Source organism: Paramormyrops kingsleyae, chromosome 10, assembly GCF_048594095.1.
Source record: "Paramormyrops kingsleyae isolate MSU_618 chromosome 10, PKINGS_0.4, whole genome shotgun sequence".
NCBI classification, from domain to species: domain Eukaryota; kingdom Metazoa; phylum Chordata; class Actinopteri; order Osteoglossiformes; family Mormyridae; genus Paramormyrops; species Paramormyrops kingsleyae.
This window is the reverse complement of record NC_132806.1, coordinates 22,331,638-22,348,163: the sequence shown is the minus strand read 5'-3', so window position 1 is coordinate 22,348,163 and position 16,526 is coordinate 22,331,638. Positions and strand designations below refer to the sequence as shown.

At 42.8% G+C, this 16,526-nt stretch overlaps 1 protein-coding gene across 2 annotated transcripts in view; it reads left to right on the top strand.

The window, feature by feature from the left end:
• The first annotated feature begins 1,123 nt into the window (after positions 1-1,123).
• Positions 1,124-16,526, top strand: part of LOC111859774 (neuronal migration protein doublecortin-like) — a 41,297-nt gene continuing 25,894 nt past the window's right edge. For both annotated transcript variants that reach the window (XM_023842756.2, XM_023842755.2), the window contains exons 1-3: positions 1,124-1,237; positions 7,370-7,791; positions 16,001-16,344. In XM_023842756.2, coding sequence (XP_023698524.2) covers positions 7,428-7,791; positions 16,001-16,344 — 708 coding nt within the window. In that variant the 5' untranslated portion in view covers positions 1,124-1,237; positions 7,370-7,427. The remainder of the gene's footprint in view (positions 1,238-7,369; positions 7,792-16,000; positions 16,345-16,526) is intronic.

Genomic DNA, 16,526 nt, shown 5'->3' with positions numbered 1-16,526 from the left:
TTGCATGACAAGTTTTGAAGTCTATGATACTCGTCACATACTGGCACCCAGACAAGTCACCATATGTTCTAAAAAGCAACACCATTATAATAAGCTGGTCACTACATAAACTTATTGGCTTTGTGTTAAAATACCACATGATTAAAGAGAGGTTGATGTGAAAAGGGACCTTATTGAAGTTCTTGGAGAGGAACCAGTTACTTTGCCTTAAAAGATCAGCAGGTTTTTGGCCAGACCTCAGATTTCCAGTCACTGGAAATTTACAAATGTTGCTCTTACCTTACATCAATGGTTCTCTAATCACATGTATAATGTATACATAATACTACCATATGAAGATTATTTGACCAATTTTAAGGTGATTTTCAAAAGTAGTAGACATAATAATAATAATAATTATTATTATTATTATTATTGAAAATTATTATTATTATTGAAAATCCGCTTCACTGCTAGTAAGTAAAAAAATATGATTCCTTATGCGCCGTTGCAGGCCATATTTCGCATTTAGGCCTATTTAATATTTGGTTAAATTAACTAATTTTCTCTTACCAGTACTTTAGTTAATCGTCTTTATACAAAGGGAAATATTCTGACAATATAACCAGTGGATAGAATTGAACTAGTGTATGTGTACGAGTATGTTTTATATAGATTAGTACCCAATCAACTGGTTTATACTTGTTTCTAAGTATATTTATTTTAGATTTAAATTGGGGGTTCTCTGGAACTAATAGAATTACGTCACCCGTGCTCCTGTGGAAATATGGATTTTTTTAGTAGTTCCAGGTTAAACATTGTCACAAGACACAAATCAGAACAAACTCTTTCCAGAAAGGTTTCTGTCGTATATGAGATGTTTAAAATCGAATATCATTGTAAAATAATTATTAACGAATGGATAAAGAAATTAGGACTCTGCAGAGTTCTGTAATGGGTGGTTCCTTGCACCGCTTATTCTGGGCAGACTCAATGGGCATAATGGGTTATTTATTGAAGTACTGATTTAATTATTTATTTTTATTATTGTTACGTCATTCGTTATTCGCCCATTATTCTCCGCCGACGCTGCAGCACGCACCGTCGTTGAGGAGGGCGGTTTCCAAGCCGCCGGCTTTGGGACCCAGCGGCGGCGCCGACCACGCATGCAGAGGCTCCCAGGCTGAAGCGCAGACAAAGACACTGAGATCGTCTGGCTCTTCTGCAGCATCCACACCCTCCCGGATCAGGCGCTCCGGTGAGTACGCTAGACACATTACATCCAGCCGAAAGGCAATTCGGGCGTAAAATGACTACAAAACATCACCTATTTTAAGCGGTCTTAGGAATGCCAGTGAATTATTTTATGTCCTTGTGTAAGGTCATTCATTGCGGGAAGAAGAGGCTCCTATGGAGGAATGAACTATCTAATGGAGCAGGTGGTTGGAAATACGCGGCTTCCTATCCATCCAATTTATTGAACTTTTAAATGCCGCGTTCCTGTCATCTATATTTGAAAATTGGTCTTCAGATGTACGGTCATTGGCATTTTTACAATAAGAAGAAATTAACTTCATTGACTGAAATGCATAACCATTAGGGCTTGACAAGGTTTACACGTAGATCAGTCTGCAGCCACAAGCCATTTTAAAGGAGTCAATTCAGTGTGAGACACCTGGAGTGTTTCTGTGGAACAGGAGCAGTGAGTTTCTCCAGTGCAGATAATGGAAGCTGAGCTTGTCACAGGTCCAACCTTGAAATGCTGTAGCCCAGTCAAAGTGTCCCTGTGACACAAAAGAACAAGGTACAACTGTTCTGCGTGTGTGACGGGAGGGATCCTGTGTGTCAGGGAGAGCCTGTCCTTTGGTTCCTCTGCCGGCTGTCATATCTCGAAGGTGGTCTTGCTTGCTAGGGAGCAGCAGGGCTATCTGCCTGAAACAATGGGATGTCAACCCCCCCCATCCAGGGGCTGGGTCAGCGTGAATTACCTCTACCCAGAGGGGCAGATGGGCTTGAGAATCTCAACTCTTTCTGTCTCACTCCCTGCAATAACCCCCCCCCCCCCCCAAATGAGGGAGAGCTCCATCACTAGGTGCAGTGTCAGCAAGACCACCTCCCACAAGACCCTGATATCTTGCAAAACTAGGGGCTTGTGAATCTAAATGGCGATATGTGATCCATCTGAATATGTAGGATATGCTGTAAATGACCGGCTTTGATTGCATCACTGATGGCTTGCTGAGCTCTTTTTGTCTTGAGAAAAATCTGGCTCCTGTTGCCAGATCCTGTAGTTGAGTTGCCGAAGGTCTGATTTGCACCAGCTACGCCTGTGAGGTGGGCGTTCTCAGCACGCCGCTCATTGTGACCGAAAAAGCCGCCGTAAGTCCAAGGCTGCGGTCCTGGATGTTCCCCCCGGCTACCTTGGAAGGCACTGAATGTCGGAGATGGCAGCCAGAGCGTTTCAAGCTGAGGAGCTGCACTGGAGCCTGGCGATATGTAGCTAAAATATCAATGCAAAAAAAAAAAAAAAAAAAGGCGTAGCTGTGTGTGCCGAGAAAAGGCTGAGCGGCGTGGTCTGGCTGTATCTTGGAAACCGTTTATCTGAAACTTGATTTTGTGTCAGCGATTACCGAAGCACCGATGTGAGCTGTATCCAGTTTTCTCACTCTAGCTTTTCAGTTCCCACCTCACTGCACTTCTGCACTGAATCAAAAGATACTTTTCTTGGTATCAGACCCAAGAAAGACAGGTAATACACTGGCAGTAATATTTCTGGGTTGTTCAATGAAGGAACCAGCTTTACCTAACTGCATGGTTTTGTTTCCTTTTAATTATGACAGTTATCTGTGTTTTTGTTCTTTCGGGGGGCGACGAATGGAATCAACTCGGAAAAAGATAAAACGTGATGAAATGAACATAAATAACCAATTGAACCTGTGAGAATTATTTTTATATAGGAAGGCACAATTCAGCCAGATAAAGTTAGAGAATTCCATTGATCACAATAATCCACCAGTCTTAGACCATAATCATGCTTATCTTTGGGATATGACACTGTAGAATTGTAAATCTCAGTGCACACACAAATTAATTAACAGGCAAATGTGGTCCCTAGCGCAGTGGCTTCCAGCTTTGATTCTGGAATCAGAATGTTCCTGCTGATTTTCGTTTCAACTCTTAATTAAGCATCCTTCACTAAGCTGCTGAATGGTTGAATACCGTCATTCTACTTATTTTAAAGTAAATCTTCAGCTCCATGTATTTTTTCCTATAAAGTAAAACTGAATACGTGTTTATCTAAACATGTTTCTTTTTCCCAAAACTTATCCTCTTCAGCCTCTAACAAAACAAGTTTATCCCTGAAAAAAATGCTGCTGGAACTGTTTTGATTGGCTTGAATCCTCCATTTCATGTCTTGATTGGAAACACCAAAAAGTTTGCAGGAAACAAAACTAAGCATATACGTTACGTCTCTAGTACCAAGGTTCAAAATCACAGCATTACAGGACATTGTAGTTTTTTGGAGTCATGTGACTTGGCTGAGGGATTGTGGGACACTGCTTGGGGACCGCATTTGCATATCAGAATAGCAATATAAGGGTAATCAATGGCCCAGTTTGCTTATGCACACATCCAGTCATGGAATGACAAAGATCCCAGAGACAGGATATTTAAAACAGAAAATTCACTCCATAGAGCTAAATCAGATTTAGAAATAGCATATTAACTTGTAATACTCGGGCGCTCTTGTGAATTTTTTATTCTTCTGTGAGCTTGAAAGTAGAATGCTACAAATTTACAGCTGTTTTCACAATCCAGACGCGATGATAGGATGGCTTGCATATTATTTGGAATTTTAGCAATTCGGCCCTTAGTGTGGAAACGCCCCCTCAGCACAAGGAAAGGACTTACACAGGCATCACATTCCAAATGGTTTAAACTATTTCAGTTTAGGTTCTGGTTCTGCGGCTCTGCCAGGACCTCTTTGGTCAGGTTCTGGCACTGACCCATGTCAGCCCTTCAATCTGTGTCTGTAACTGATATCAGTTCTTTAGCTTCCTACCCCGACTCCTAAATCACGAGCCTTAAAGGCACAGGACTGGAAAAGAAGACAGTCAGTAGTTGTGGGGAGGTGGGGAGGGGGTGCATTTTGTCTTTTTATCCCGATCCGCAGATTGTTCTGATGTCCAGAGTACAGTCCAAAGACTGTCCGGAGAATGTCCGCGCATTGTAAGCCAGAAACTGAGACGCATTGGGCGAGTTAGAAAAAGACTTGTTTGTGTTTGAAAGGAGCAGATGTTTGTGGAGAGAGTCTGGCTTGGCTACTGCTTTCCACAGCATACAGTGTTAGACTTTGCTTATTCTGCCTGGGGGTGGGGGGACACCCCCCCCCCCCCCCCATTCACTCTTTGTGACTGAAGACAGGGAAAATTAGATATCCAGTATTCTCAAAGAAAAATTTGAAATACACTTTCATTGCGGTTACTGTTATTATAACTTTTGGTGATTAAAGGATTTGTAGATAAATAGGGCTAAAATGCCAAGAAAATACTTTGGTTGTGGGAGTGCCATCTTTACTTTAGAGACACCATAAAAAAATGAATCCCTCACATTTCGACAAGGCTGGGATACAACTGGAGTTACACAGATATTAATATTTTATATATGCAACCTTTTTCCGTTTATACAGCTGGATATATACTGAAGCTTTCTGGGCTAAGTGCCTTTTCCTGAGATTTGCAATCCCCTTGCAACGGCATGACTGAAAATCCAGTTCCTTAAACATTAATCTATTTTCTGGCTATAATGCTGTCGATTTAACTCTGTACGAACCTCTGTAGTTACTTGAGTTGCTGACATAATGAAAGATGGACCTGTTTGTTCAATGCTAAACCCAACTGCAATTTGGCTGTTTTTAAGTAATTGCCACACTGGAAATGCACTGCATAATATGTTTGGTAATACAAATTTATTTATTTAAATCAGGACTGACAAATATATAACATATGCTATAATCCATTTACAGATGGCTGGGTTACTTGCATTGCTATTTCATAAATATAGTAGCATAAAGACAACAGTCTTTCCATCATCAGTAGCAGAATCTGGTTTACCAAATCTACGAAGTCCACACAAGCCTCTGCCTTGGTTGGTTCACTAAATAACCAGATTCTGCTACTGATAACAGGCGATTATTTCGCATATTTCGCTCCATCAAATGCCTTTTCTGCCACCTCTTTTCCAGATTTACATATTTAACAGGCAATAAGACTGACTTTCTTTGCGGTTTATATGAAATGGACTCAATCGATACCAGGAGCTCTAACTGTAGGCAAGGGGCCAAACACACTTCATCTCAGGAAATCATATATTCCCCTAGAGGAAACACCCAATCCTTCTCTGTAGGGTCCATGACCACCGGAAGGTTTTGTGAGCAGTGTTGGCATAGGCGTACAGAGAAATCCGACATGTGTATATATATATTAAATGCTACTCAGATCTTGTTGTAAGCCTTGGCCTTCAGATGGTTGGTCTGCAGCGGGTAAATCTCAGGGTGATACGTCTTTGCTTTCTTTAGTTTCAGCTGTCGTGAATGTTGGTGTTTGTCTAAAATGTTATTGTAGTAGCCAAGTAATCTGATATCTGGCCATATCGAGTTGTTTGGTTGGCTGGCTGAACAGTATTCTGGGAGACTGTAACTGCGAGACATGCTGAAATTGTTATATGAATTTGGTTATGCACCAAGGATAACTTTAAGATGATTTTTCTTAAAAAAAAAAAAAATTAAATTAACCTCTCACTTGATGATATTCTTTTTGTATTTTATTACTGGTACGGTGGCTCAGTAGTTAGTAGAGTTGCCTCACATTCAGTTCCCTGCCCCAGTTCCATGTATGTGGAATTGACATGTTCTGCCTGAGTCATGGTGGGATTTCCTCTGAGTACTCCAGGTTCCCCTCACAGTCCAAAAACATGCTAAATTTGGAGGTTCCAAATTTCCCATAGGTGTGACTGGTGCATGAATGTGCCCTGCGATGGACTGACGCCCCATCCTGGGTTGTTCTCTGCCTTATGACCGTAGCTTCTGGCATAGGCTGCAGACCCTGCATAGGAGAAGTGGGTATAGAAGATGAATGGATGGATGGATTTTGTTAGTATATCCCTAAACTCTGTGGGTTCGGACACAGTGCCTGTGATCAGAAGGGTCACCGGTTTGAATGCCATTGTCAACAGAGTAGTTGCATCACTGTTGGGCACTTGAGCATAGTCCCCTAACCCCCAAAAATGTTTCAGGGGAGCTGACCCTGGGCTCCGATCTGATGTACCTTCATGTATGTGCATATGTCTCATAGGAGAGCAAGACTCCAATGCACTTATATAAATGGCAACAACCTTGGGGAAAAACCCAGGATGGGGCACCGACCCATTGAAGGGCACACTCACACACCATTCACTCACACACCATTCACTAACACACCATTCACTCACACACCATTCACTCACACACCATTCACTAACACACCATTCACTCACACACCATTCACTCACACACCATTCACTCACACACACACTCACACACCATTCACTAACACACCATTCACTCACATACCATTCACGCACACACCATTCACTCACACACCATTCACTCACACACCATTCACTCACACAACATTCACTCACACACCATTCACTCACACACCATTCACTCACACAACATTCACTTACACACCATTCACTCACACACCATTCACTAACACACCATTCACTCAGACACCATTCACTCACACACCATTCACTCACACAACATTCACTCACACACCATTCACTCACACACCATTCACTCAGACACCATTCACTCACACACCATTCACTCACATACCATTCACGCACACACCATTCACTCACACACCATTCACTCACACACCATTCACTCACACACCATTCACTAACACACCATTCACTCAGACACCATTCACTCACACACCATTCACTCACATACCATTCACGCACACACCATTCACTCACACACCATTCACTCACACACCATTCACGCACACACCATTCACTCACACACCATTCACTAACACACCATTCACTAACACACCATTCACTCACACACCATTCACTAACACACCATTCACTCACACACCATTCACTCACACAGACAGCATGTTCTTGGTCTGTGGGGGGAACCCGGAGTACCCGGAGGAAATCCCACAACGACACAGGGAGAACATGCAAACTCCACACACATGGAACCCTGGCGGAGACACAAACTCTGGTCCCAGAAGAGTGGGGCAACAGTGCTAACCACTGCATCACCATGCCACCCCCATCATAATCGTTATTATTATCAAAAACAATAAGAACATGTCTGCTTCTTTGGCAGATTTGGACCAGCATTGACAGCAGCACAACTGCCCTAGTCGTCCCCTTCTCCTCTTGCCATGGACCAGGACTTCGGCCACTTTGATGAGCGGGACAAGGTCTCCCGGACCCCCCGGGGGTCCCGTGCCAACGGGCTGCCCAGCCCCACGCACAGCGCTCATTGCAGCTTCTACCGGACGCGCACGCTGCAGGCGCTCACCAACGAGAAGAAGGCCAAGAAGGTGCGCTTCTACCGCAACGGCGACCGCTACTTCAAGGGCATCGTGTACGCGGTGGCCATTGACCGCTTCCGCACCTTCGACGCACTGCTCGCCGACTTGACGCGCTCCCTCTCCGACCACATCAACCTGCCACAGGGGGTGCGCTTCATTTTCACCATCGATGGCTCCCGCAAGATCATGTCCATGGATGAGCTGGAGGAAGGTAAGTCGTTCGCGCTTGGGGTATCCTGACAGCCTGGGGGGGTGGTCCTTCAACATTTCCTGACTCCTAGGACTCTAGATATTTCCCATGATTCCTGCACAAAGACTTTCAACAGAATTCTGAGATGAAAATGGAATGGTTTGGGCCACCAGTTCCTCATGGAGGTCTCTATCTACTACTAGTCCAACCTGAGAAGTTTTTATTCTTCTCATCTATCTCCTGTCATTTTCTGGTTGCACAATTTGTTTATACACACATATACACTCACCTAAAGGATTATTAGGAACACCTGTTCAATTTCTCATTAATGCAATTATCTAATCAACCAATCACATGGCAGTTGCTTCAATGCATTTAGGGGTGTGGTCCTGGTCAAGACAATCTCCTGAACTCCAAACTGAATGTCAGAATGGGAAAGAAAGGTGATTTAAGCAATTTTGAGCGTGGCATGGTTGTTGGTGCCAGACGGGCCGGTCTGAGTATTTCACAATCTGCTCAGTTACTGGGATTTTCACGCACAACCATTTCTAGGGTTTACAAAGAATGGTGTGCAAAGGGAAAAACATCCAGTATGCGGCAGTCCTGTGGGCGAAAATGCCTTGTTGATGCTAGAGGTCAGAGGAGAATGGGCCGACTGATTCAAGCTGATAGAAGAGCAACTTTGACTGAAATAACCACTCGTTACAACCGAGGTATGCAGCAAAGCATTTGTGAAGCCACAACACGCACAACCTTGAGGCGGATGGGCTACAACAGCAGAAGACCCCACCGGGTACCACTCATCTCCACTACAAATAGGAAAAAGAGGCTACAATTTGCACGAGCTCACCAAAATTGGACAGTTGAAGACTGGAAAAATGTTGCCTGGTCTAATGAGTCTCGATTTCTGTTGAGACGTTCAAATGGTAGAGTCAGAATTTGGCGTAAACAGAATGAGAACATGGATCCATCATGCCTTGTTACCACTGTGCAGGCTGGTGGTGGTGGTGTAATGGTGTGGGGGATGTTTTCTTGGCACACTTTAGGCCCCTTAGTGCCAATTGGGCATCGTTTAAATGCCACGGCCTACCTGAGCATTGTTTCTGACCATGTCCATCCCTTTATGACCACCATGTACCCATCCTCTGATGGCTACTTCCAGCAGGATAATGCACCATGTCACAAAGCTCGAATCATTTCGAATTGGTTTCTTGAACATGACAATGAGTTCACTGTACTAAAATGGCCCTCACAGTCACCAGATCTCAACCCAATAGAGCATCTTTGGGATGTGGTGGAACGGGAGCTTCGTGCCCTGGATGTGCATCCCACAAATCTCCATCAACTGCAAGATGCTATCCTATCAATATGGGCCAACATTTCTAAAGAATGCTTTCAGCACCTTGTTGAATCAATGCCACGTAGAATTAAGGCAGTTCTGAAGGCGAAAGGGGGTCAAACACTGTATTAGTATGGTGTTCCTAATAATCCTTTAGGTGAGTGTATAAAGTCCTCTGGGCAATTATTATGGGAAATAAATTGAACTATATTGAATCGAACACAGACCTGACATTGACCTCAGCTGAACATACAACTACAAATAAGATACAAATAATCTATAGCAATACAGGCCTCTAACAATGATTTGTTGTATATATAACTCTTATGGTAAGCTTGAGACTAAGGTCTTATTATTGGCTTCCATTTTGGCCCCATGACAAAAAGAGGCCTGTTTACGTAATTGAATGCTTTGAAGGTGGTGCCAAATGACATTCCCATTGAGAACCATCAAATGTTACACAGTGCTGATTGGCCTTAAATACGAAACACATGCTTCCACTAACTACAGGTTCAAAAGTACATTAAGCGGGAGAATCTATACATAGGATCGATGATTTACGACTGACAGGTCAATGTCTTCTAATAGAAAGGTATGCCAGTTTAGTTGGTCATCATTGTAAAGCTTGGCAGTTTGGTTAGTGACCAGATCTGTCAATGGGTGCAGTTCCAGTGCAATAATCCGTTTATGCTCTGGACGCCACCCTGCCTCATCGCGGGGGGGGGGGGGGGGGCTCACACGACAGGCTAAGAGCATCGCCGGTTCATTTGAACAGCACGTCATGCTAGCATGTAGCAGCAGTCCTGTGAAGTCATGGAAACACTAAGACCAGTACCCTTTAACAGCGGAACCAATTCGAACCCGCAGCCTCACAGCCACGAGGTGTAATGGCTGCCCGCGGAGTCGCTGTGCCCCCCCCCCCCCCCCGGCTTTGTTTTAGCAGATGGGCTTCTCCCCGGCCATATTTTAGGGGGGATTAAAGTGAGGGGCTTTGAGCCAAAGGTCCCTGGCCGGCCCCTGGGCCAGAACTGGCAGGATTTCTCCTGGAGGGTCAGGCCGTCGCCGAGTTCACCGAGTTCACGCCAGTCACGGCCATTACTGTGGTTTTTTTTTTTTAAAAGAGTTTAGTTTTATAAATGACTGAAGTTATTAATGAATGCTTTACTAGTTACGATTATTGTTGGTTGCCTTCGGTCTATGTTTTATGCTTAATGAATAGTTTTTCTTTCATCAGAAATACAATGGTTTTATATAACAGACAGTGACTTGAAATTGCTTTTGCGGTCATGGGTGCCCGTAGCTGCATGCCTGAAGGCACTGTGCACACCCTTAGCATTTAGGATTATTATTTGGCTAACGTAATATTTTTTTAGCCTCGTTATGTCTGCAACAGAAATCTAAAAAAGGTGTAGGGGTCACCTGATTCTGGGTAAAATAAGAATCGCGTGTGATTTTTTTTCCCCCTCAGAATAAAGATTGTGATTCGCTCACACACATTCTTGTGCAATATATTTCTCACTTTTTGATTATTTTTCATTATATACTGTCGTTATAAAGATGGAACAAAAATAGCATACCGATACTGCTGGCCGATATTAAAGCTTTATCAAAAATCAAAGATAGCAGCATTGGAGTTAAATACTAAAATACCGAGATGATTGGATTGGATTGATTGGATTGAACCAATTTCCATAGTGAAGGACAAGAGATTTGACTCATTCACCACTCATAAGGGATCTACATGTGTATAATTCGTTATTAAACCTGACCTGTAGATCGACAAGTGGCTCAGAGGTTAGCTGGTTATCTATATCGGCGGTATTACACAAAAATATCGTATATCATCAAAATGTCCACATCGGTGTGCCACTAACAAAAAAATCTTCACTGAGATGGAACTCTCACATCTACTCTGCAGAACAAACAACTAATTTTCAAGTGCAAGAAATGCCAAATATAAACGTAAACACCTGTTTTTACACCCCCTCTTTCCATCATGTCCTGTAATGCAATTCTGCAACGACAGACAGGTTGGGGGTCGGGCGGAGGAGCTGACATGAAATCCTGCATCTGCCCCTTTCTGCAGCAGTGTTTTGTTCCAGTTAAACCAGCGTTTTGTTTTTAGCATCTCAGCTTGAGGCTGGCCTGCTGGCTCAGGGGGTGGCACTGTGGCCCCACCCCTCCGGGCCTGGCCATTGCAGTCTTGCCTCAGCTCTGTGTTTCTGGAGCCTGTGTGCTTTCCCCCACGTTGTCCTTTTCGTCTGGGTACCCTGCTTTCCCCTCGCAGTCCAAGGACTTATGCTTAGTTCAGATGGGGACACTGAATTGCCATCTGTGTGACCCCTGCGACCTTGGCCATGATATACGATGGATGTTGCAGCAAGATGAAATTCTGTGGGGAAAAAAATAAAGTAATAAGCGATGGGAACAAATCTTGTGGGGGTATTCTTCTTGATTTATACTTAGAATAAAGGACAATGCTTTATATAAAGCAAACCTTCATAATGCATTCATGGAACATTCAGTGCACCTTTATAACACATTTATGATGCATTCATAGAACATTCATAAGCAGCATGTAAGTATACTTTAACATTGTAACACCCCTTAACAGCTTTAATATACGACTGACAGACCAATAAATGTTATATGAATGCATTATAAAGGCATCATAAAGGTTAATGTAAAGCATTACCCATTAATGGTTTAAATTTCAACTTTACTGGGCCACCAAGTATATAAATCTGGGAGATGAGCTGAGGAATGAATGGAGTACCATCCATGTGATAGACTTTGCAGAAAAATACAATTAAATATTTCTGTATGTCATGCAGTTGATGGAAACCACAACATTCACTGACATATTGGTCTGAAACTGAACATTTCAAAGACCAAAGGGTTCTCTTGATTTCGCTTTGATCTCTGAGTCTTCTGAATGTAGAAGACGTTACTATTACAGTACGTTATTAGCAGGCTGGCTCCTGTGCTGCATTTTTTGCTGAACACTCAAAGACAGTGTAGAAGTATGTAATTTACATTCCATATGTTTGAATCTAGTTTGCCGCCTTGAAAAAAAAATCTCATTTTGTTTGATGGTTTTCAGCGGGAAGGAGCCCTTAAAGCCACACGCAGCATCATTTTTCCCACTTACATTTTACTGAACCCTAGATCAAAAGCATAAAATTATCAGTGCATATGTGATGCTAATCCATCCCCAGACCAACTACAATGCATCATAATTTAGCATTTTAATGTTTTAGTTGCCTTATCTATCATATTTTTCTCATTCCATCCATTCAATTTTGATTATAAAGCAGGAGTGTGAAAAAATACCACATTTTGTCCTATTTTAATTTTTTTTTTGTTATAAATTTAATGACATAGCATCTGCACATTAGATCAGTTAATAGAGGTACTGATGTAGAAATATTTAAATATTTAAAAATAATTGATGGAAAAAACTACTTACATTAATTCAAAATATCAAATCTTTCCATAAAGGGATTTTGCCGTATTTAGCTACTTGTCTCTTGAGCTGATTTGGGGCCTTGAGTCGCTGCTCTTTGCCTTGGATCTTGGTGCTCTTCTTCATGGCCTAATGCTGTTGATGGACACTAATACAGGGTTAGGAGCAGAAGTCAAGGGGAATTAATGTCCCATAGAGACACAGACATCTTCCATTGCTTTTCTGGTCCTTTAATGCTATTGGCACGTCCTACCACACGGGACTGAAGCAGGAAAAGCCTGCTTGCTTGTTTGTTGCCCTTGTCAAATTCCACACTTGATGAATCGTGGATATGTCAAGTCATTTGCTTTCTCCGGAACCTATAAAATCAATGCTTCCAGCTCCTTATTGTGTGGTACTGAAGACTGCCTTTCCTCGCTCAGAGTGTTATAGGGAGGACTTAAGACTGATGTGGCACTGATTGTTGTGCGTTTTCGTCGCTCTGTAGAATCTAGGGTTAAGGTGAAGCTTCCATTGATGAACCATCTCCATATCATCCGGCAGACTGCACCTTTCTGCAGGAAGTAGAACAAAACTTGCTAAAAAGAATTCTGGTGAAAATTGGCCTGAAGTCAGTTTTAAATAGAATAAGTGGATTTTTTACTAGCAAAAACAGAATCTGATGCATCTGCATATGATTAATTACTAGATGTACATGGATTATTTCATTGATCCATCCACTTTCTGAGCCACATTAAAAGGCACATGTGTTACACACAGATCTCATCCACAGCTACACAGGCTACCCTGACCTGTCCATTGCCCCCCGCCTTGAGTGGGCTTTTCTGTCAGCCCCCCCAAATAACTCACCAAACATTTGGGCACAGAAAACGGCGCAAAGTACTGAATATGCTCATTGGCATGTAGATGTATATGTAACACAAGCTCAAAATATGGACAGCCAGCCTGGATTTTGTTCTCTGAATGCATTTTGATATAAAAGCAATAAATCGTGCAAAATTACTTGAATTATTGTAAGGTTTGCTATCATTGGAAACAGATGAATGAGCTGTGCCCCTCTGTGTCATTGCATATACTTTAGTCTTAATTAACTGTATTTTTAATATTTCATATTATCACCATTATGACTCATAATGGATAGTTTTATCATTACAATTGCTTTTTTATTAAGTTGACAGTTTTAATTATATTCAGATTAAAGAGAAACATTGTCTGGAGAATGGTTTCCAGAGGCACCATACTTTTGTGTATGTCGAAACATAAGCTTTTCTGTTTTTATTTTTATAATTAGTTCAGCTTCAGCTGTTATGAATTAATATGTCCAAGCTGTGAGTCCGGCACACTGACCCAGACGGCTGAAACGGACTTGGGATAATCGCTCTGCGTTAACGTTATTCTGAACAATAAGACACTACATGAACACTCAAAATGATGAAGAATGATGATAACGATGGTGATTATTATTATTATTATTATTATTATTCAATAAAGTCAAGTAAAGTTTTATTGTCCTCTCAGCCATGTACAATACAGAGTGAAATGAAACAGAGTTCCTTCTGAACCCACGGTGCAACATTCATGACGGGACAGACACTAAAGTACTAAAGACAATTTAAATAGTGCAATATTCTTATTCTTATTAATATGTATCCTGTGTTGCCTGGGATATGTTGCTTTAGACCCTCCTATGACCGTGTGATGGATGGATGGATGGACAGATAGATGGATTAATGGACAGAGTATGATTGTTGCTGTTGCTCCTCCAACTGCAGTTGTACAGTAATAGTTTTAATACTTGTATATGTGGTATGTCACACACATCTCGTAGTTTAAAATCCAGTTTAAGTGCTTCATACTTGCTAAAACAAGGTGTCTTCATGCAACCATGCTCAAAATATGCCAAATAGCCAAGGCTATGTTAGACTTACATGTTTGTGGAAGAAGATCCTACGATCCTAAAACTCCTAAATGACAGCAGCAGCAGCAACCAGCCATTGAAAAATGCTCCCTTTGAGATGATAATCTCTGAGTATATGTTGGTCTAATGCTTTCAGCTTTAATATTTGGCTTTAATAATAATTTGGCTTTTTGTTCCGTTTCCAAAGTGCAGTGGTTCAGTAAGTTACTGGAGTTGACTTCACTTGTCATCCTAATCACATGTGTAATGGCACAGTATCCAGCAAAATCGCATCGCTTCTGTCATTGGGCCCATGCACCATATGCCTCATCTCCTGTGCCATCCTTAATTGGGCAGCCCACCCCGGCAACAGTTTGCCCATCCGACAGACGTCGTTAACGGCTCGTCACGTTCCGCTCGGACAATAAAACACGTCGTCCTTTTTCAGAACGCGACCCAGACATTAAAGAGCGAGGAAGCAGGTGGATGGTTTGCGTGTCAGTATGAGCTGCTTAAGGGGATGATGTCCCTCCATGTCCCTCCATCTCCCGAAATCTTTGTTATGGTGCCAGGGTGCTGCAGGGTGCACACAAATGTTCCCTGGCCTATTTAGAGAAGGATCAGATGGAGCGTATCTGCATTATGTCCTAAAAAAAGCAAGTTTGAAACTTCGCAACCTTATTTTTTTATTATATGTTTCAACGGGACATTTAATTGATGTTTTACTGAATTGCTTTTGTCATTTTACAATTGATTGTGCATTGTCTGGGATCCCTGCCATAGGGCCCTATGCTGTTTACCTTTAATGAGTAACCTTTAATGGGTAACGGGTATTCCTATTTGGAGTGAAAATACTCTTTTGATTTGGGCTTCAAGCACCTTTGAAGAATTTCAAGGTCTTAGGAACAAACCTGTTATATATTTTAATAAGATAGCTATAAAAATTGGCTAACTGCAAGCTGTGTAAGTTTTGTCAGAGAAATGTACTTGCTTAGCCACAAAAATTAGGTTATTTTGTTTGTGTTGCAGAGACTTGGCAGTTATTTGTAATTTTGTTCCATGTATTTGAATCCACATGGTGCCCATCCATCCATCTTCTGTACCCACTTGTCCTATTCAGGATTGTGGGGGGTCTGGAGCCTATCCCAGAGGCCACAGGCACAGAACACCAGACCAGTGCAGGGCACACTCATACACCATTTGGTAATGCCAGTTAACCTCAGCATATTTTTAGACTGGGGGGTGGGGGGGGGTGGGCTGGAGTACCCAGGGGAAACCCCATAATGACATGGGGAGAACATGCAAAGTCCATACACACAGAACCCCAGCAAAGACTCAAACCCAGGTCCCAGAGGTGTGCAGCTACAGCGCGAGCCACTGCAACACCATGCTCCTATACCGGATTCATCCCTAACTACGTATAAGGGACATGCTTTCTATATAATAAGAGACGTGTAGATTATCTGAGGTTCAAATGCGACACTGTTTGGGTCACTTCATCACCCACGTTTCATGTTCTCCTGCGCAGGAGAGAGCTACGTCTGTGCCTCAGAGAACTACTACAAGAAAGTGGACTACACAAGGAACGTCAACCCCAACTGGTCGGTGAACGTCAAGGCCTCTGCCTCCCAGAGGGGCCTGCAATCGCTGGCCAGCGCCAAGGGGGTCAACGAGGTCAAGGAGAGCAAGGATTTTGTGCGGCCCAAGCTGGTGACGGTGATGCGGAGTGGCTCCAAGCCGCGCAAGGTCGTCAGGGTGCTGCTGAACAAGAAGACGGCGCACTCCTTCGAGCAGGTGCTCACCGACATCACCGAGGCCATCAAGCTGGAGAGCGGCGTGGTCAAGAAGATCTACACGCTGGACGGAAAGCAGGTAGCCCATGGTCACATCGCTCACGTCAAACCCCAGATGCACTTAGCTTCAAATGAGAAGACTCACAGTCACTAGCTTTCACATTACAGGAAATGACACGGGTCGCTGCGTGCATTAATGCAGGATAGACAATATCATTTCACATGGGTCACAGTGCTGCTAGTTCTCCATTTAACTGCATT